Source organism: Lynx canadensis, chromosome C1 (assembly GCF_007474595.2).
Source record: "Lynx canadensis isolate LIC74 chromosome C1, mLynCan4.pri.v2, whole genome shotgun sequence".
NCBI classification, from domain to species: Eukaryota; Metazoa; Chordata; class Mammalia; order Carnivora; family Felidae; genus Lynx; species Lynx canadensis.
Window position 1 is genome coordinate 159887623 of NC_044310.1, and position 21105 is coordinate 159908727.

Genomic DNA, 21105 nt, shown 5'->3' on the forward strand with positions numbered 1-21105 from the left:
AATTGTCACATTTCTGACAGAATGTAAAACTGTAGTTTTATATTTTAGATATTGCCTAAGATGCCACATGACACCTCAATAAGGGGTTTTCTCACTAAAACTGGTGTATATAGCCTAACAAAATGTTGTTCATGTGCAGTGTAATACATAGGTTCACAGCCGGAAAATAGCCCTTCTTAAAATCCGGCCAGTGTTGAGTCAAAGATCTTAATATATAACTTATACAACACTGTGAGCGCTGACCAATGGACCAGAATACTGGTTTAAGGCCAGTGCTGGCAGCTTCTCTTTGGGATACTGAAGATAGAAGGCCTCGGCTTGGGAAACCGTAAGCCTCGGAAAACACTACACGTCCCAGCATACTTTGCGACTATCATTGACCATAACTCCCAGAATGCCTTGCTCGGCGCACGCAGGTTTCCCTTACAGCTGGGGCTTGTAGTTCTCCCTCTCTGGTCGTGTCAATCTGCAAGGCAAGGGCGGTGGTTGCTTATCCAGTCCGAGGATATCAGGCGTATTCTTCCAGATTTTAGCAAAGTGGAAACACTTCAGGTCTCTGGGCTGACTGAGGTCTTTGTCTTACCTCTTGGTTTCTACTTTACACAGGTAAGTCACGGAGGGGCTGCAATTCCACGCAGCGGGGCCCCACCCCTTCTTTCTGGAAGCGACCTCGTTCTGGTGAAGCCATTTGTCCCTAAGCTCTCGCCGTAGTGGCCGCCGCCCATCTCTCTTTGTGTGTGCTTCGGCAAGTCGCGGAGCTAGTGGCGGCGATTCTTGGAGTCGGGGGTGGAGGAGAGGGACGTTACCGGGTCGTTGCAGGCGGGCGGACTCTTTTCTTTCCCGCCAGCTTACAGGTGGGTTGACTGTGCTTCCCTCAAGGCCTTTCTGTCTGCTGTGTCTCACGTCGGGGCTCAAAGGGCGGTTTGGCAGTTCCTGCTGACTGCGCTGCCCGGCCCGACTCCTGAAGGAGAGGCGGGGAGAGCCAGGTGCGGTGAGTTGGGAAGGCGGGTGGAGACCAGACCACTTTATTTCCTCCTTGACCCACCGGAGGTGGCCGGCGGAGCCTCGAGTCTTGCTCGGTCCCCAGCGCCCCCCTTTCCCAGACCCCCAGTCCTGGACTGCGCCCTCTTGGTGGTGACCTCAGGGGAAAAGCAACTCTTCGCCTTGCTCCATTTTATAAATAAATTACTACCCGGCGATGACAGCGTCTTCCCTCCCCGCGCGTGTTGGAAAGTACCCGAACATGGAGGTTGTAGCACAAAATTACCGAGACTTTGTCTTCCTTGTAGTTTTGAGAAAGTGAACTTGTCACTCGTGGAGCTCCCGGCCTCGGAGGAAGAGCCGGTCAGCTGTAGGTAGTGAAGCCAGTCAGACTTTGTTGTTGGGCTCTGTCTAAAAATATTCGTACTTTAAATATATGTGATAGTTAATGATGGCAGTTTTTGTGTTTTGCTTGTCCTGAATGTTAGTATCACACGTCGGTTTTAGAATTTACAGGAATTTTTGTCTGCATATTGTTTTCATCAAATTTCTAGGGATGAATACAAAACTCTGGTGATAGATTTGGTTTATGTCCTATAGTCGAAGAGCTCCTTAATGCCAATCCATGCCTTCTGTTTTAAGTCAGAGACATTGTGTTAAATTTGGACATTTGAACGTTAAAGAGCTTACTGTGTGCTAGCTACTTTGCTCAACTCCAAATATTTACTTACATACATTTCTTCATAATGTTTCCCAAGTCTTAGTGATATATATATGCTTCCATATTTGAAAAGTAGAGTTTATATGTTGTCTTTTGATCGCAGTGCACTACATGGCCTCTTGAGATAATTCTCTTTTTGAAGACTGATTTTTTAAAAGAGCCCTGCTTTTACCAACGTAATGATGATTGTAAATAATTATATATTTTTTCCAACGTAATGATGATTATAAATGATTATATGTTTTTTAAGCTCACAAACATGTCGGACAAAAGTGAATTAAAGGCAGAATTGGAACGTAAGAAGCAGCGGTTGGCCCAAATCAGAGAGGAAAAGAAGAGAAAAGAAGAAGAAAGGAAAAAAAAGGAAGTATGTTTTCTTTTTTTTAATAAACAGTGTAAAGTAATTGGATTTAATATCAAATACACTTTTATGTAGTACCTGCAGAATAATTAAAAATCTAGCAGTTGTGACTGCAAATAGAGCACTGTATGTGAATTTTAAGGAAATCAGATTAAAAAAATGTGAAAATGACAAAGTTGATAAGTTAAAATGATTTTTTTTACCGAATAAAAATATTTCATATGGATAGATGCATAAAAGTCAATTTACATATTTCTAAGAATATGCTTATTATATAAAGTAAGGGACATCTGCCTTGTAATAGCTCTTAAAAAACATGGCATATATATCATAACTTAGTCTGGATTTTGAACTTACTTTTCTGAATGTTTTGCCAGTCTGTTCTGCTAATAATTTGCAAGACTAAATAACGGCAAAGAGAAATACGTAATAGATTATTTAATTGATAGGGAATTTGTTCTTTTTTCCTTCATCATGAAATACTGAAATATTTTTGGCAAGCAGTGAGTCTGATACTGCCTTAAAGATAGACCAGGTAGCTGTGTCTTCTGATTTTTCACATCACCATTTCATCATGTATGGCAATTACACGTTAATCCTGAGCTGGAGATATTTTACTCGCTCCTGTGTTGAAATGTACATTTTTTCCCAGTGGAAACTATTTGGACAGATTTGTATAATTTTACCACAGATATGTTTTAAATGGTTAGTGTACAATAATGTGTCCTAAGTGTGACATTAGTTCCAAGGTTTTCTATTTGATAGCTAATAGCCAAGACTTCTAGAAATCTCTTAAGGGAAAAGAAAATCAGAAAAATTGAAAGTATGATTTATGTGCAGCATTGCTATGATGCTATAAAGGCCTGTAATTGAAGAATTTTCTAATTTATTCTGAACCTTGGAAAGTTGGAGATTTAAGTTAGCTGTTTGATTAAAAGTTAACTGATAGAATGGTAGAGCCATTCCAAAGTAGTATCTATAGCCTTAAACCCTTCAGTGCTGAAAGCATATTTGATTTTTGTTTTCCAGAAATGTCCTTAAGTGGCATAAATTGCCTCTTAGGGATATCTACTACATGATTTATAGCTAATTTAAAATTTATAAAACATTATGAGGGATAAGTTAATAGCATTAACTAGTGAGTCTACTAATATATTGCTATGTACCAACTTGGTAATATAACCTCTTTGACTATTTTGATGAAGTTCATGGATGACTTCTTTAAGTTAAAATGGTATCATAGAATGTTATGATTGACAAAATTCACTGCAGATAATTGTATGAGTAATAGTGGTTAGCCAAAATAGGCATCTGAGGTGAATATATAACACTTTTCCTTCAAAAAACTTAAATTTCACTTGAAATGTTTTGGATGATTTCAGATTATTGAGGCTTATCTAGTTTAACTGAAGGATTTTGCTAAAACTATAAAAGGCTAAAATCCGGCAATAATTTTGCTATGCAAAAGTGAATTTTAGCTTTACCAAATCCATCCGTGTTTTTATTATTATAAAAATACTACCTATAGTTTCAAAAACTAAAATGTTTCCTCCAGATGAATTTTTGACAAACATCCTCTACATAAAATTGCATAAATACAATGAAAAGTACATTGTACAAAAGTTTGAGATACTCATACTTGATTTTCAACAGAATACGTTGTCCATTTACTTAAAATGTGTTACCTGTTAAATAATCTTTTTTTCTTTTTCAATACTGTTGTGATATTTATATCTACACTTTTGTGTCTCTAGGGAAGGTTTCCACAATTCCTAACCATGAATAGCAGTTTCATACTGTGGATAAATAGAAATAACTGTACTTTTTATTTTTTTTTATTTTTTTTTATTTTTATTTTTTTTTCAACGTTTATTTATTTTTGGGACAGAGAGAGACAGAGCATGAATGGGGGAGGGGCAGAGAGAGAGGGAGACACAAAATCGGAAACAGGCTCCAGGCTCCGAGCCATCAGCCCAGAGCCTGACGCGGGGCTCGAACTCACGGACCGCGAGATCGTGACCTGGCTGAAGTCGGACGCTTAACCGACTGCGCCACCCAGGCGCCCCTAACTGTACTTTTTAAATTTACTAGGTAAAAACTTTTGTGGGAACTCTTTCATTACATATCATTTGGAGATTACTTACTAGAACTCTATTGAGAATGGTTTTCATTTAATGACTATAACGTGTATTCAAAATTAAGTCCACTCTCCCAGAGTATACGGTATTAGTACATTATTTAAAATACATTTTTTTGGGAAACAAATATTTCATGTCCTATGTAAACTTAAGTTTTTAACTTTAAAAATTTAGACTGATCAGAAGAAGGAAACAGTTGCTCCTGTGCAAGAAGAATCAGATCTTGAAAAAAAAAGAAGAGAAGCTGAAGCATTGCTTCAAAGCATGGGGCTAACTCCAGAATCCCCCATTGGTAAGGATAAGAATATATCCATTTATAAGAGATAGATTTTATTTAGCTTAGACATATCTGAGATGAATGAATTGACTTTAATATGTTTTGCATATTTTTCTTATTTGTGTCCCTTAAAAATGACTAATCTTACAATTTATTCAGAATTATCTTTTTTCACATGTGCCAATACATGGTTATTTTGTTTGTTTAAAAGAGCTGCAAGATTAGGTATACTTATTAACATACAGTGAACAACCAATTGACTTTTATTGTTCAATCAGTAATTTATTTCAACATTTGTTGAGTAAGTTTTCTGTGGTATACTGTATTTAACTCAAAGATAACTGTGATTCCTGGTCTTAACTCTATATTTCTTTCTGTAGGTTAAAGAGAGGTATAATGAGTCAAAGTTCTAAAAGCTTATTAGTATTCAGAGGTAGAGGAAGGAAAGGATACACCTCTGCTGTCATTGCCAATAAGAGAAGTAATATTGGTAGCTTATTTTGGCAGTGATTTGACTTGTTCTGCTTTTGTGCTATTCATTTTGATAACAGTACTAAACCAAAAAGCTGAAGTAGTAGAGGTACTGAAGACAATCTAGTTACATATCAGAAAGCATTAAATATTTAAATGAGCTGGGTGCTGTTACGTAGTATTTTAGTTTGATATGGCCTTTATCATTTCTGGTTCGTTTGTGGGTTAATTCCATCTAGTTCAGGGTACATATATTTTAGAAATAGTGACTGCTGTTTGCCTCTTGTGAAACTACAATATAACTATTTCTAGAGCTGATATTTCTAGAAGGTTTCAAGATGAAAAACTAGTTACTGTCTTAGTCTGCTTCCTTGTTATTTCTTTCAGCTCATTTGCCTTTATGGTAGAATTTGAAGATTGAAATATATTAACTTGAATTTTATTTATTTATTTATTTATTTATTTATTTTGAATTGTCTTTATTTAATAAGCTAATGTTGCATAATGGCAGTTTTAAGAGTAAATGAATCGTAACACTACTGTTAAAAAAATACTCTAGTAACTAAACCAAGTTGCTTGTTAGTTGCATAGACTATAATCAGTTTTTCTGAGTCTTTGGCTTCATTTTTCTCCTATAGGAATTTTTTCCCTTTTCTGTTTTTAGGATTTCATTTTCATGGAATTCGCTTGCTCATAATTCTCAGTTCATATTCGTTATCAATTCTTGAAAGGACAGTCTTTTTTAAAATTTAAAAAATTTTTTTAATGTTTATTATTTTTGAGAGAGAGAGAGAGAGAGCGTGAGTCGGCGGCAGGGGGCAGGGGGGCAGAGAGAGAGACAGAGAGACAGACAGACAGACATAGTATCTGAAGCAGGCTCCAAGCTCTGAACTGTTAGCACAGAGCCCGCCTTGGGACTCGAACCCATAAGCCGAGATATGACCTGAATCGAAGTCTGACGCTTAACCGACTGAACCACCCTTGTGCCTTGAAAGAATGGTCTTTCGGTGTGTGGGTGTGGGTTTGTGGGTGTGCATTTCTCCCTCATTCCCCATCTCCAATTCCATTCTCCTTCCTAGTCTTGCATTAAGTTCCCATTCTTGCATTTTTAACATATATCCTCTTGATCTGTCCTACGTGTGCGTACGTATTTCAAGGTCTCATATTTATGTATATTTTACACACATAAACGGCATTGTGCTGTGTGTGTCATTCTGTTTATACCTTTTTGTCAAGCAGCATTTGAGAGCTACCTATGTTGCCAAATACAGATCTAGGTATTTATTTTTGACTGACACCTAATATTCTATTCTGTACCATATTTTACCTGTTTCCCAGCAATAGACACTTGGCTTGCTTCTCTCTTTGCTTCGCTCTCACAAGCAACACTGCAAAGAATATATACTTTCTCTTTGAGAACTGTGGAAGAGTTTCTCTGGGATGTAAGCCCAAGAGTTGATTTGCTATGTTATTTGTATGGGCTTACTTACATTTATTAGATTCTACATACCACTTTCAAAAATGACCCTCCCAGTACCACTGAATAAGAAAGTAACAATATTACCGTATCTACATCATCACTTGACCTTCTCCAACTTTCCAGTTTTTGCCACCTTGATGGGTATAAAATGGTATACCAAAAAATTTTTTTAAGTTTATTTATTTACTTAGAGGGGGAGAGAGAGAATGAATGGGGGAGAGTCAGAGAGAGAGAAGGGGACAGAGGATCTGAAGCGGGCTCTGTGCTGACAGCCAAGAGCCCAATGTGGGGCTTGAACTCACGAACCATGAGATCATGATCTGAGCCAAAGTCGGATGCTTAACCCACTGAGCCACCTAGACGCCCTTACCAAAATGTTTTAATATAAATTTATCTCTTTATAGTGAGGTTGACCATTTCTCAAATATCTGTTATTTTCTCTTCTGTGAATTGCATATTCATATCTTTTGCCCATTTACCATTGGAGTTATAGGAGGTCCTTGTATATTTTAGGGGAGGACTTCTTTATTTTAGTTTTTTAACAAAAATACCTCTCCCAGTCTATTACCTGTTAACTCTGTTGATAGTCTTTCATTGAACCAAATCCTTCATTTTGATAATAGATCTGCCAATTATAACCTTTTTTTTGTACCTTTTTAAAAAATTTTTTTTAATGTTTATTTATTTCTGAGACAGAGAGAGACAAAGCATGAGTGGGTGTGGGGCAGAGAGAGAGGGAGACACAGAATCCGAAGCAGGCTCCAGGCTCCGAGCTGTCAGCACGGAGCCCAATGTGGGGCTCGAACTCACAAATGGTGAGATCATGACCTGAGCCAAAGTCAGTCGCTCAACCAACTGAGCCACCCAGGCACCCCTGGTCTTTTTTTTTTTTTTTTTTTTTTTTTAAAAGAAATACTATCTTTGAGGACACAATATATATTCTCCTACATTTTTTTTCTGTTAGGCTTTATAGTTTTAGCTTTCACCTTTAGATATTTGGGTTATATTTTTGAATATAGTATGAGGTAGGGATCCAATCTAGTTTTTCTCCATATAGTTAGCTAATTTTCTCAATACTATTTATTAAATAGTCCATCTTTTCCCTCACTGATATCTGATGCCAACTTTGTCGTACAATCAGTTCCCATGTATTCATGGCATTTCTATTTTCACTGTTGATCTAATTTGTTTGATTCTATACTATTAACCCCCAGTTTTAATTACTGTGGCTTTGTATTATATCCTAATTTCTGATAGAGAAAATCACCCCTCTTTTTTCCTCTTTTTCAAAATAGCTCTAGCTTAACAAATTTTTCTTCCCTATAAAAAACTAGTTTAAGTTTCCCCCCCAAAATCTTGCTGTGCCATATGTTGCATTTAGTGATATGTTTGTAGTCTTTCTAGATCTAGAAGATTCTTCACACACTACTTTTTGCCGTATGTCATCAAGTTGTTGAAGAGAGTGGGCCAGTTGGTCTCTAGAATGTCCCACCTCCTGGGTTTGTATGATGGTTTTTCTCACATTTAGCTTTTGTTCCTGTATCTTTTGTATTTCCTCTACCCTGGAAATTTGGTTTAAAAAAACTTGTTTGGAACATCTTTGGTAAGAATATCTCATAGAGATTCTGTGTACTTCATATTACATCATATCAGTAGTACATATGCCTGGTTGTTGAGCTATTAGTGATGCCAAGATTGATTACTGGGTTACAATTATGACAGGCAAGTTTCTCCATCATAGTTTTTTGTTGTTATTGTTGTTCTCCTTATGACTATTCGGTAATATCTGGAGATGGTACTTTGGCACCATGTGAATGTTCATTTCTCCATCAACTTTTCACCAAATAGTTTTAATACTTCTTGGTGATCCTTATCTAAATCAGTTGTTTAATTAGGAGTTGCAGAACTGTTTTAATAATTCCATCTTTTCTAGTGCACTTAGTGGCTGAAATTCTTCTGTAAAGGGGAGCTTTCTCTCATAATAGATTTATTTGGTTACCCTAAATGAATTTCCTGTTAGAAAAGCAGAAGACATCGGGGCGCCTGGGTGGCGCAGTCGGTTAAGCGTCCGACTTCAGCCAGGTCACGATCTCGCCGTCCGTGAGTTCGGGCCCCGCGTCAGGCTCTGGGCTGATGGCTCAGAGCCTGGAGCCTGTTTCCGATTCTGTGTCTCCCTCTCTCTCTGCCCCTCCCCCGTTCATCCTCTGTCTCTCTCTGTCCCAAAAATAAATAAACGTTGGAAAAAAAAAATTTAAAAAAAAAAAAAAAAAAAAGAAAAGCAGAAGACATGCTTAGTTTTTTTTCACTTTAATTACTAAGAGTCACCTCCAGGGATTACCAGAGATTTTGTGTGTATTTTTTTTTTAATTTTTTTTTCCAACGTTTATTTATTTTTGGGACAGAGAGAGACAGAGCATGAATGGGGGAGGGGCAGAGAGTGTGTGTATTTTTTAAAAAGATTAGCCAGTACTGTATTTAGAATCTTTGTATATATATTCATAAGTAAATTTGCGTGTAATTTTCTTATACTGTTCAGGTTCATTGGCCATCATGGTTATGATTTTATCCTTTTTTTTTTTAATTAATTAATTTATTTTGAGAGAGAGCAGGGGAGGCAGGAGGAGAGATTGAGAGAGAGAAAGAGAATGAATCCCAAGCAGGCTCTGCACTGTCAGCACAAAGCCCAGTGCGGGGCTGGAACTTGAAAACTACGAGATCATGACCTGAGCCAAAATCAACAGTCAGATGCTTAACTGACTGAGCCACCCAGGCGCCCCTGGTTATGATTTTAAAATAAATTAGACAGCTTTCCCTTTTGATATTTTGTACAACAGCTTGTAAAAGGTAGATGTTACTTTTCCCTTTAAAACTTGGTAGAATTCAACTGTAAAACTGCCAGGGATTGCAACTTTTTTTCCCAGGGAGTAGTTGAGAGCAGAGATTATTCACCATTTCTAGTCTTCTTTTAAAGTTACAGTCTATTCAGGTTTTCTATTCCTTTTTGTATCAGTTGATTTTTTAAAAATAATAAACATTTATTATCTCTCATAGTTTCTGCCTGTCAGGAATTTGGTAGTGACTTAGCTGACTGGCATTGGTTCCTGGTCTCTCATGGCATTGAAGTCAAGATGTCAGTCAGAGCTGCAGTCATCTGAAGGCATGCTTGTTGCTAGGATTTGCTTTCAAGGTGCCTCACCTACATGGCTGGCGGTTGATATTGGCTATTGGTAGTGGGAGTCCTGAGTTCCTCTCCACACAGAACTGCTTGAGTATCCTTGCAGAATGTCAGTTTCTCCCAGAATGAGCAATCCAAAGATAGAACCAGGAAAAAGCTATTCTTTTTGACTTATTCTTGGAAATCGTAGAGCATCAATTCCACCACATTCTGTCAACTGGAATTCACAAAGAATTTGGACATTTTTTAAAACTGCCAAAACTGCAACAAATTCATCGTTCTCTTTATATTTTGAAATGGTATGTTTTTTTTTTCCTTTTACTGTATTAATACAATGATTTATAATAGTTTTTCTAATGTAAATGCATGTTTACATTCTGGAACAAATCCCACTTAGTTATGAGATAATTATTTTTCTTATACATTGCTGAATTCATTTGCTAATATTTTATTTAGGAGTTCTTTATGCTCATAAGAGAATCATGCCTCTAATTTTTTTCCTTTTATTATATCTTGTCTGGCTCTATTATAATAGTTATAATAGCCACCTTAAATGGGTTGTGTGGTTTTCCATCTTCTTCTGTTCTCTGACAGATGCCTAAAGATCTTTCTTGTATTTATTTAAAATTAGACTTGAAGAATACAGGATACAGATGAAGTCAGTGTCCGTAGAACTTTCTTGACAGTAACCCATAATAAAAAATATATTTTATATCATGACCCAGGATGGATACTTGTTTTCCTTTTCACTACAGAATGTACTTAGTAAACATTTTTGAATTGTAGAAGTATAAAATACTGCTAGAATATTCAAGAGGATTTATTAAAAACACCACTCTCTGATTTTCCTAAAACAGACTTTTTTCTTTTTTTTTTTAAATTCTGAAAGGAATTTGTTTTATAATTTTATTTATTTTTTTGAAAAGATTTGATTTTTTAAAAAGTTACAGCTAGGGACACCTCAGTGGCTCATTTGGTTAAGTGCCTGACTTTCAGCTCAGGTCATGATCTCATGGCTCATGAGTTCGAGCCCTGCATCAGGCTCTGTGCTGACAGCTCAGAGCCTGGAACCTGTTTCTGATTCAGTGTCTCCCTCTCTCTCTGCCCCTCTCCTGCTCACACTCTGTCTCTCTCTCAAAAATAAACTTTAAAGAAATTATTTAAAAATATATGTATAGCTAATAAAATCTCTTTTAGCTTCTCTTTGTTGGTAGATTCTTACTTGGTGAGTTGACTACTTTTTGTCAGGAATCCTCGAGAGCAGGGACAGTAGCATTTTTATCGCTGGTGTCCAGCACAGGCTAGACATTTAAATGTTTGTTCAATTATTACTAGGTCATATGTCTTTCTCTACCTTGTAAGGCCAAATAAAAGCCATCTGCTTTAAAAGTAATAACAAAATGTAATTGTTTAAATTTCAGAAAAAAGCATAGTGGAAATTGAAATTTTAATATTTCATAAAAGAAGCATGGCTTGTTTTTTGTGTGTGTTTTGTTTTTAACTAAATTTAAGTGGCCAGTCAAAGAAAGTTAATTTTATTTTATTTTTTTATTTTCTTAAATTTTTTTTAACGTTTATTTATTTTTGAGACAGAGAGAGACAGAGCTTGAATGGGGGAGGGTCAAAGAGAGAGGGAGACACAGAATCTGAAACAGGCTCTGGGCTCCGAGCTGTCAGCACAGAGCCCGACGCGGGGCTTGAACCCATGGACTGCGAGATCATGACCTGAGCCGAAGTCGGACACTTAACCAACTGAGGCACCCAGGCACCCCAAAGAAAGTTAATTTTAGATACAACTTTCAAACATGTTGTATCCAGTGTGGAGCTCTTAAACATTGATGATTGAAAAAAAGTGAAGTGAATCTCTTTTGTATGTGTAATTACTGTTTTGACCATCTTATAGAGAGATGAAAACAGATACTGTCAATTAGTCTGTAGCCTGAGTCTGTATCAGTAGGACACAGTACATTGATTAGTATGATAGTTTATTATCTGTATTTTCTTTTATTAGGAAGAAACAAAAGGACTTTGCTAGTCAAAAATAAGTACTACTTCATTTATTTCCCTCATACTTTGTAACTTTTCAATACCTTAAATCTCATTTTTTGCCAGTTTTATTGAGAAGTAATTGACATATGTCACTATTTAAGTTTACTTATTTGTAGTGGTATGATTTATATATATTGTAAAATGATTACCACAATAGGTTTAGTTAACATCCATCATCTCATACAGATATACTAAGAAGAAAAGAAAAAAAAATGTCTTCTTATGGTGAGAACTCTTAGAATCTACTCTTTTAACAACTTTCCTATGTACCATATAATAGTTTTAACTGTAGGTCATGTTGTAGGTTATATCAATAATATTTATTTATCTTAAAACTGGTAAATCTGATTTTTAGATAGAATGAATGCTTCCCATGTACCAAGTCATTTCTTCAAGGTTAGACTGATTTTAACAAATGGTTCCTTAAAGTATATTAATGCTACAGAATTTTATTTTTATATATTAATTTCTTTTAAAAAACTTATCTGATGCTCTGAACTACATTGAAAAGAATAAAGGAAATGAAACATTTAGGGGAAATTAGTGGCAGATATTTAAACTTCATTATCAGGAGAAGGGGCCATAGAAAGAGAGAAAACATTTTTAGATGTTTGTTTATTTTTAGAGAGATGGGAGGGGCAGAGAGAGAGGAGAGAGAGAATCCCATGCTTACAGTGGGAAGCCCGACCTCAGGCTTGATCTCACGAACCATGAGATGATGCCCTGAGCTGAAATCAGGAGTGGGATGCTGAGCCATAGACACCCCATAGAAAGGGAGAAATTAATATTTAAGAGAATTCATGTTTAAAGCAACACCTTTCAGGACAAAAAGAGGAAGTTATGAAAAAGTTATTTAAATGTTATTTTTCCAGGCTAAGAGTATCCACAAGGGGGCATTATTGTAGTGTGTGCTGTGTTTGAATGTTAAGTATCATTGATTACCTAGACAAGGTCTTACAACTTTGGGTTATCTCAGAAGCTCACTTCTTCCATTTTACTGTCTATACTAGCTCTTACTCCATACATTCGCTTTCCTTGGTGGTTCACTTTTTCTAGGTTCTACTTCCTGGCAAAAGCCCCTTCTTGCCAGAGGCTTTCTTCTACATGAGAAATAATTGGGCTTTGCATCATCCTTCATCTCTTGAGACTTGTGTGGTTCTGAGTTGTCAACTCAAACTTAAGTCTAATTGTAAATCTAGGTGCATTCCTAGTTCCCTTCTCATTTAAAAATAGTCTAGTTGTTTCTTTGTGTGCCAAAAGGCAGCAGGGTTAATTTTACATCCTTGGAAGGCCAAGATCTAAACTGGCAGGAAAGGCCTTCTTGATTGGGTTTTTGTTCTAGAGAATTAAAAAGTCACAGTCTTTCAATACTACTTAAGTGATCAGTGAAGGCCATGGTGTAGATTTGTTTACCAGTTTACTCCATGTATCTCCCCTGGTTTTCAAAAAAGGAAATAGGATCTTTGCTCTAGACTTCTAAGAAGCTTGAACTTGTTAAACATTGACATATGGTAATGTTAAATCTAGTAATGTGATTCAATCACTGTTCTTACTAAACATTATATCTCTGATACTTGGCAAAAGCTAATTAGTAATGGCTTTTCTTATTTTCAAAGCTGATTGGACTGTTAAACCATCTTTGCAAATGAATTCTAGAGTTGAGTATTGAGATTTGAGGGACTGAGTTCAGAGGTGTTTTTTGTTTTTTTGTTTTTTTAACCTCCTTGAATACATGCTGTTTGTTCTTGGGAGGTTGTTGAATCTGGGAGTATGGAGGTGTTGCCTTGTTGTGCAATTGCTGTAGTCTTTGATTTTTTAGACTAATTAGGTTGAAAATATGGTAGTGACCAAATAACATTATCATTCCCCTTTTTCCGTTAATATTACTCCTTTTTCAATAATGGTAATTTTCTTTTTCTAGGCTTGTCCCTTCTGTAGTATACATTATTTATTATTGCAAGATGAAGTTGGTGAGCCAGATAATAATTTTGAGTCTTTAATGAGTCCTCTCCATAGGTTGCTTGAAAAATACCTTTTGTGAGAAATAATATAGTTCTAGGATGGAGATTTTTATTGAATTACAAATTTGATGTCGTGGCAATTAATTTTGCTTCTGTCTAATAAACTATGGTAATTTGGTAGCATCACCCCTGTAATTTATTTTTTATTTGGGAAACTTTTACTTCTGACACTTTAAATGGCTAGGTTAGTGTATTTATTTTTTGTATAATTACTTTTTAACATGTTTCCATAAAGAACTTGAGGTAACATTTTTTTATAGTGTAGTCTTAACCAGTATGATACTGTTGAATTTATTGAGTGGAGTCACTGATACTTAACAGTCATCAGAAAGGGTAACAAATATGGTAACCATATTAAACTGCAAAAGAATTTTATAGTTCACCACAAATAGATTGATAGAAATATTACTGTTTTCCTCCAATCTTTGCAATATGTATACCTAGACAAATTATTTTCCTAAGCATGAAGTTAACTATGTAACTTAAAGAATACAAAATTTCTTCTTTAAAAATCTTTAATATGAAAAAATCATGGTGTCTCACTATAATAAACATATTTGTGCTTTACAGCATAGTTGGCAAGCCCCTGTTAGATACTATTTATTCCTGTATTTATTCCTGTTGGGATTTAGACTAGGGGAAGCCTCACATTGAGAGATATACAAAAAGATGAGGAAATGTGATCTAAGTGAAGTTAGGGGACATTAATATTCCTTTATTTCAGATACAGATCATGTTTAGCTACTTTGAGTTGTACACGCAGCACCTAGCACAGTGCCATCCACCTGTAAACTATATGAAGGTGACCTGGTTTTTCATTGTTTCTGAGAGATTTAATCACAAAGTTAGAAACATTTGATTTTAAGCGAGAATTAACCACTCTGTCTTGGGAAACCTTCTAGCTATGATTTTTTCCCCTTCTAATCTTACTATTGGTTACCAATAGAATTTACCATTGAAAACATAGGGATGGTTAGTTTTGTACCTGTGTTTAAGATGTAATTCATCGTAGGGGCAGCCGGCTAGCTCAGTTGGTAGAGCATGCAACTCTTGGTCTTGGGGTCATGAGTTCAAGCCCCACATTGGGTGTAGAGCTTACGTTACAAAAACAATGTAATTCATCATACATTTTGTTAGATTAGCAAACCCCCTTTTTTATTGTATCATGTATAAACAATTAAACATAATTTCAAGGATTCAGTGAATGCAACTGTCCCCAAAACAGATTTTTAATTAAATATATACTTCTTTAGATTAGTTCCTTTATAACTAGGAACTCACCTTCTTTTCAATACACTATTAAAACAGCAGCTTGCAGCTCAACATAAAATGTGTTAGTCACTTAATATTGTATACTGAAAAATTATTTTAAAAAGATACTTGGGATGGGGGACATTTATGGTAAAATTTAACCAGAAGATGGCAGTGATGATCCTCCTATACTTCCTGCAATGGTAATCAAAATGTTTTACAAACGTAATAGCATGAAATGTGCACGTTTAATTGTTGGTATATAATGTTAAGAGTGATGATTTAGGGGAAAGCATTTGCTGTTTGTTTTATATACTATGAAAAATGTGTATTTTTCTATAAGAAGGGATTAAGAATATTTTGGGTGTCTGTATCTTTGTTTGTACACTTCAGTTTTTTCTGAATACTGGGGTAAGGAAGTTATCATAAGTCTTGCCTTGTTTAAGTTGCATGCATCACTTTATGTTATGCATCATGTCTAGAAGGCATGCTATTTTATGGCCTGTTTGCATTTTTCACCCAAATTGCTGGAAACTAATGGACATTTTAAAGGAGCCATTCCTTTAGCTGTAGTCATTTCTCTAAATTGGCCCCTTTTCTTGTTGGGGCGGGGGAGGGGGAAATGAAATCATTTAAGGCATTAATTCCTAAAATAAAAAGTTGTTAGACAAAAAATAACATTTTGAAATATCAGAAAATCAGAAAGCAAATGACTTCTGAAGAATATTTCAGAGTTTTGATTTTGACAGCAATTATAAATAATATTTATAATCTGTTGATCTTAAAAGTGAGAAGTTGGGGGAGAAGGAATGCTCTCCTTTGAAAATTAGTGCCCACATTTGGTGTTGGCTGGGATGAAGATGCATCCTTTCATAATCTTGCTTTTTTTTTTTTTAATATAAAGCCCAAATGCATTTTGCCAGAGAAATTGCATGAATCGTCAGCATGCATTGTTAACTTTGTCTTTTTCCTCTTCTTTCTACTGTTCATTTTCATTCATGTATTTTTGTTTTTTGGTTTGCCATTTTTTCTTTTTTGTTAATTACTTCATGTTAAATTACTTTTGAAACGTCATAAGCTGAGCAACCTCTCCGTGTAGTAACAGCGGATACCTGTCTATTTCACTATTTAGTCCCTCCTCCTATGTCTCCATCCTCCAAATCTGTGAGCACACCAAGTGAAGCTGGAAGCCAAGACTCTGGAGATGGCGCAGTGGGATCTAGGTACAGTAAATTTTTAAAAATATTTTAATGATAGAATGCATTTAGTGCCCAGATACCATTGATGCTTTAGAGGGATTCTAAATAGTTGTGTTGAACCTAACATTTTGAAATCTAAATTGTCATAGAAGTTATTTGTTATAAATTGGGGGAAATTTTTTTAATAGTATTTTAATTGACCCCATTGATTAAATCAGACTGATTTTATGGTGTTTTATATTGAAAATAGAGTTTTAATTCATTTAATTTTTTTATGTCTAAGCCTACTGCATGAGTTATTGTGTAAAGGTTTTGTATATATAATATATATGAAAAATATAAATAGTGTATAAATAGTGTAAATAGTGTATGATAATATAAAATAGTATAAATATAGTGTGAAATAGTTTATAAATGGTGTAAAACCTCTTTGTTGTGCTTAATTCTCCATTCAGTAATTGAAAATCTAAAGAATTCACTTAAACATTTCAGTTGTGTTCTATTGAGTCACTAGTTCTAATTGGGATAGAAAATAATAGTGCATAAAATATCAAATAGAGATAACTGCTAAGGAAACATTAAGAGTATTTACTGTCCTGGGGCGCCTGGGTGGCTCAGTCAGTTAAGCATCAGACTTCAGCTCAGGTCATGATCTTGTAGTCCATGAGTTTGAGCCCTGTGTTGGACTTTGTGCTGACAGCTCAGAGCCTGGAGCCTGCTTTGGATTCTGTGTCTCCCTCTCTCTCTGCCCCTTCCCCCCTCACTCTGTCTCTCTCTCTCTCTCTCTCTCAAAAATAAATAGACATTAAAAACAAATTAAAAAAAAGAGCGTTTACTGTCCCAAGGGCAAAATGAAATACAAAATGAAATTTCATGCAAAATGAAATAAGTGAGAGAAAGACAAATATTGAATTATGTCACTTATGTATGCAATCTAAGACCTCCCCCCCCCCAAAAAAAAAATCCAAGCTGTAGTTAAAGAGAACTACGTAGTTAAAGATTGGTGGTTGCCAGAGGTAGTGGATAGGGGACAGTCGAAATGGGTGAAGAGGCTCGAAGGGTACAAACTTGCAGTTATCAAATAAGTCATGGGAATGTAATGTACAGCATAATCACTACAGTTAATACTGTATTGCATATTTGAAGATGGCTGAGAGAGTAGATCTTAAAAGTTCTCATCACAAGAAAAATACTATGTATGATGATAGATGTTAACTAGAATTATGGCGATCATTTCACAATATATACAAATATCAAATCATTATTTTACATACCTGAAATTAATATAGTGTTATATGTCAGTTATACCTCACTTAATAAACGTTTACCCCCAAGTTTTTCTGTACTCACGTCTTCCTTGTAAACTGTATTTCATGTTTGTTTTAGGATCCTGCACACATGTTGAGACTTGCTTTTCCAAAGTTCAGTAAGATTTCACTTCTTTCCAAAGATTGTATCAAGGAAAGTATTATTATTCCTTTCTGTCACGCTAACAACATGTCTTTTAAAAACAGGATTGAGGCGCCTGGGTGGCTCAGTCAGTTAAGCGCCCGACTCTTGATTTTAGCTCAGGTCATGATCTCGGTTGTGAGACCAAGCCCTGTGTCAGGCTCTGTGCTGAGCATGGAGCCTGCTTGGAATTTTCTGTCTGTCTGTCTGTCTGTCTGTCTGTCTCTCTCTCTCTCTCTCTCTCTCTGCCCCCTCAATAAATAAACATTAAAAAAAAAATAAAAGGAAAAACAGCATCATGCTTTTTGACTCCTTGTGAGAGCTGGAATGAGATTAAACATAGTTAAAAATCTTTATTCAGAATCCTTATTTTGGGCAGGAAGTTAAATGTCCTCCTCCGAGCAATTTCTTAACACACCGTTTAATAAGAAATAAACATGAGAAGTTCTATCTTCTTTGTGCCTGAGTTCCTCTGATTAAGGTTATAAATAAATAATGAGTATCAAAAAAGCAGGCAAGAAAAAAGAAGCAAGGAACTAGGTAATAAACTCAGTATTCTAATTAATTCCTGAATAATCGAGTTATCGTTAACAATTAGAGAACACAAAAGTCTCACCAGTTTGTATTTGAGCTGTGTTTTCCAAAACTGTTTTATAAATAGAACTGAAATTGCAAATCTAAGCTATACTGTCATTTGAGGTAAATGATATAATTATCATTTAAGAAAAGTCAGAACTTTTTTTTAGAAATAATAGTACCTTATAAAATAGTATATGTTATAAAGACTAAATTTATTTAGTCTACATTCATTTTTAAGGCTAAATTTGTTTCATACTTCATACTTCCGTACTTTTATACAAATGTATTAATATTCTTTTTGTAATAAGCAAGTGGTATTTTCTTTCTTTCTTTCTTTCTTTCTCTCTCTCTCTCTCTCTCTCTTTCTTTCTCTTTCTTTCTTTCTTTCTTTCTTCCTTTCTTTCGGGAGCCTCTGCACGAGCAGGGGAGGGCTAGAGCAAGAGGGAGAGAGAGAATCCTAAGCAGGTTCCATGCCCAGCACAGAGCCCATTTTGGGGCTTGATCTCACAACTGTGAGATCATGACCTGAGCAAAATCAAGAGTCAGATGCTTAGCTGATTGAGCCATCCAGTCGCCCCAGCAAGTGGTATTTTCAAGAGAAGGCTTTTTTTCCCCTTCTACAACATTCTTGTAATACAAATATTTACCCAAAGAATTATTATATTTATTAAATTTGTTTATTTCATTATACATTATTTTTATGTAGATATTATACTTTGTTCATTTTGCACTCCCTGTTCTTGATTTTGAATAGGAGTAGAAAGATAATTTTAAATGGAGTATTAGCAAGTTTGCTTTCAAAACTACTGTATGACATCAACTTGGTTTTTTATTTTTTTTTTTTTAATTTTTTTTTTCAATGTTTATTTATTTTTGGGACAGAGAGAGACAGAGCATGAACGGAGGAGGGGCAGAGAGAGAGGGAGACACAGAATCAGAAACAGGCTCCAGGCTCTGAGCCATCAGCCCAGAGCCCGACGCGGGGCTCGAACTCACGGACCGCAAGATCGTGACCTGGCTGAAGTCGGACGCTTAACCGACTGCGCCACCCAGGCGCCCCTCAACTTGGTTTTTTAAATTTGAATTAGAGCATGTCCTCCTCATGGGACACCTGGGTAGCTCAATTGGTTAAGCATCTGACACTGGATTTCGGCTCAGGTCATGATCTTACAGTTTGTGAGTTCAAGCCCCACATCGGGCTCTGTGCTGACAGTGCAGAGCCTGCTTGAGATTCTCTCCTCCCGTCCCCTCTCTGCCCCTCCCCTCGTTTCTCTCTTTCTCAAAATAAATAAACAAACGTCAAAAAATATATTAAAAAAAAAGAAGAACATATCCTTCTGAGTTTCACTGGGAAACTTAGAATTTATTGGAGACCATTGAAATACTGTGAATTGGTATAGGAAGTAAACGCTGATAAGAAAAATATTTGTATATGGAACACATTTATCAAATTGCCAATTTAATGTTAAATACTGTATAGGTTACCACAGAAAATAAAATATTCATGGCCCTTGCCTTCATGGAACTTACATTCTAGTGATTACATCATTAATTTTAAGATATTCACTGTACTGAAAAGTTCTAAGCATAGTGTGCTAACTTGTGTTTAAGTTTAAAGTATAGGTTTTTAATGGTAAGTAATAAAACAAGAAAATAGGTACTTAAATATCTTCAGAGGCATTTGTTCTTATTAGATAATGAATATAAAATTTAGTTTCTTCGAAGTTTAACAGAAGGAAAAAAATTCCTCTTTTTGAGTGAGATGACCTTGTTATCTTTTTAATCTTACTACATACATTGTCCACTTTGAGAGCACAGACTCAGTTTAAATCATTAATTTTCAAGAGAGCTGTGTATGTTCTTTTTTATGTATATATGTATACATACAAGAGTAAAAACTATGAATTCTGCATCATCTCCAGATTCCATAGTAGAGAGATAGTTAATCTTGTTGATTAATTGGTGCTATTGGCAGTGAAATAATAGCATTTCTAAATACATGGCTTTTAAAAAGAATGCTAAGGGGCGCCTGGGTGGCTCAGCTGATTGAGCATCTGACTTTGGCTCAGGTCATGATCTTACAGCTTGTGAGTTTGAGCCCCAACAGGCTCTGTGTTGACAGCTCAGAGCCTGGAGCCTGCTTCAGATTCTGTGTCCCTCTCTCGCTCTGCCCCTCCCTCACTCATCCTCTGTCTGTCTGCCTCTCTCTCTCTTTCTCTCTCAAGAATAAATAAAACATTAAAAAAAATCTGTTTGAAAAGAATGCTAAGATCTGAGAATGAAACAGAATGAACTTGAACTGAGCAGGCATGTTGGTAATGAAAAAATGAAGAGAATAAAAAGTATCAACGGAAAGATACATGAAGATGTGTGAAATGTATGAACCTCTGCACTTACTTGGCAAGACGTCCAAGATTAGTACACTCAAGAAGTAGGAAAAGATATATTAGACATTACCAAGTATGGTATTAAGACATATCTGAATCACTATTTCTAAATGCCAAAAATTTCTGTTGGGCCTGGTTATAATTTATGAATAAATATAAATATAAAAGGCCATGAAAAGTGTTTTCTCTCTAACTTTGTAGATTTGGAGTTGCATTTCATTAAGTTTCTAGTTCTCTTAGCACTTCTCTTATCTCTAAAATTTTGCTGACAGTTACTCAGTTGGGTAATCCATACTTTGTGTTCCTTTTTCCATTCTTGATGAGTTTTTCTTTTAGCCTTTTAGATTATGTTGGAATTTCACTTTATATGTCTATTGATGCCTTTAATATAATTCTGTATGTTATACAATGTATTTTCAGTAATGGCTGTATTTTGAGGCAAAGTTTTTCTTAATTATAGACTTAAATGGCATCCTCAATAAGGAGCTGTATGTCACTGATAACAGTTATCCCTCTCATATAATGTAAAGGCTGTGGACAGAACATTCCTTGGAGAGCAGCTCATA

At 35.6% G+C, this 21105-nt stretch overlaps 1 protein-coding gene across 4 annotated transcripts in view; it reads left to right on the forward strand.

Annotated features, from left to right (window-relative positions):
* Nucleotides 1-445: 445 nt before the first annotated feature.
* DYNC1I2 (dynein cytoplasmic 1 intermediate chain 2) overlaps nt 446-21105 on the forward strand; it is a 59264-nt gene continuing 38604 nt past the window's right edge. The window contains exons 1-4 of one of the 4 annotated variants that reach the window (XM_030325290.1): nt 446-606; nt 1953-2069; nt 4376-4493; nt 16058-16148. In XM_030325290.1, coding sequence (XP_030181150.1) covers nt 1962-2069; nt 4376-4493; nt 16058-16148 — 317 coding nt within the window. In that variant the 5' untranslated portion in view covers nt 446-606; nt 1953-1961. Of the gene's footprint in view, nt 607-712; nt 855-1952; nt 2070-4375; nt 4494-16057; nt 16149-21105 lie in introns of those variants that run through there. The other 3 variants (XM_032594438.1, XM_030325291.2, XM_030325289.1) reach the window with 3 other exon arrangements.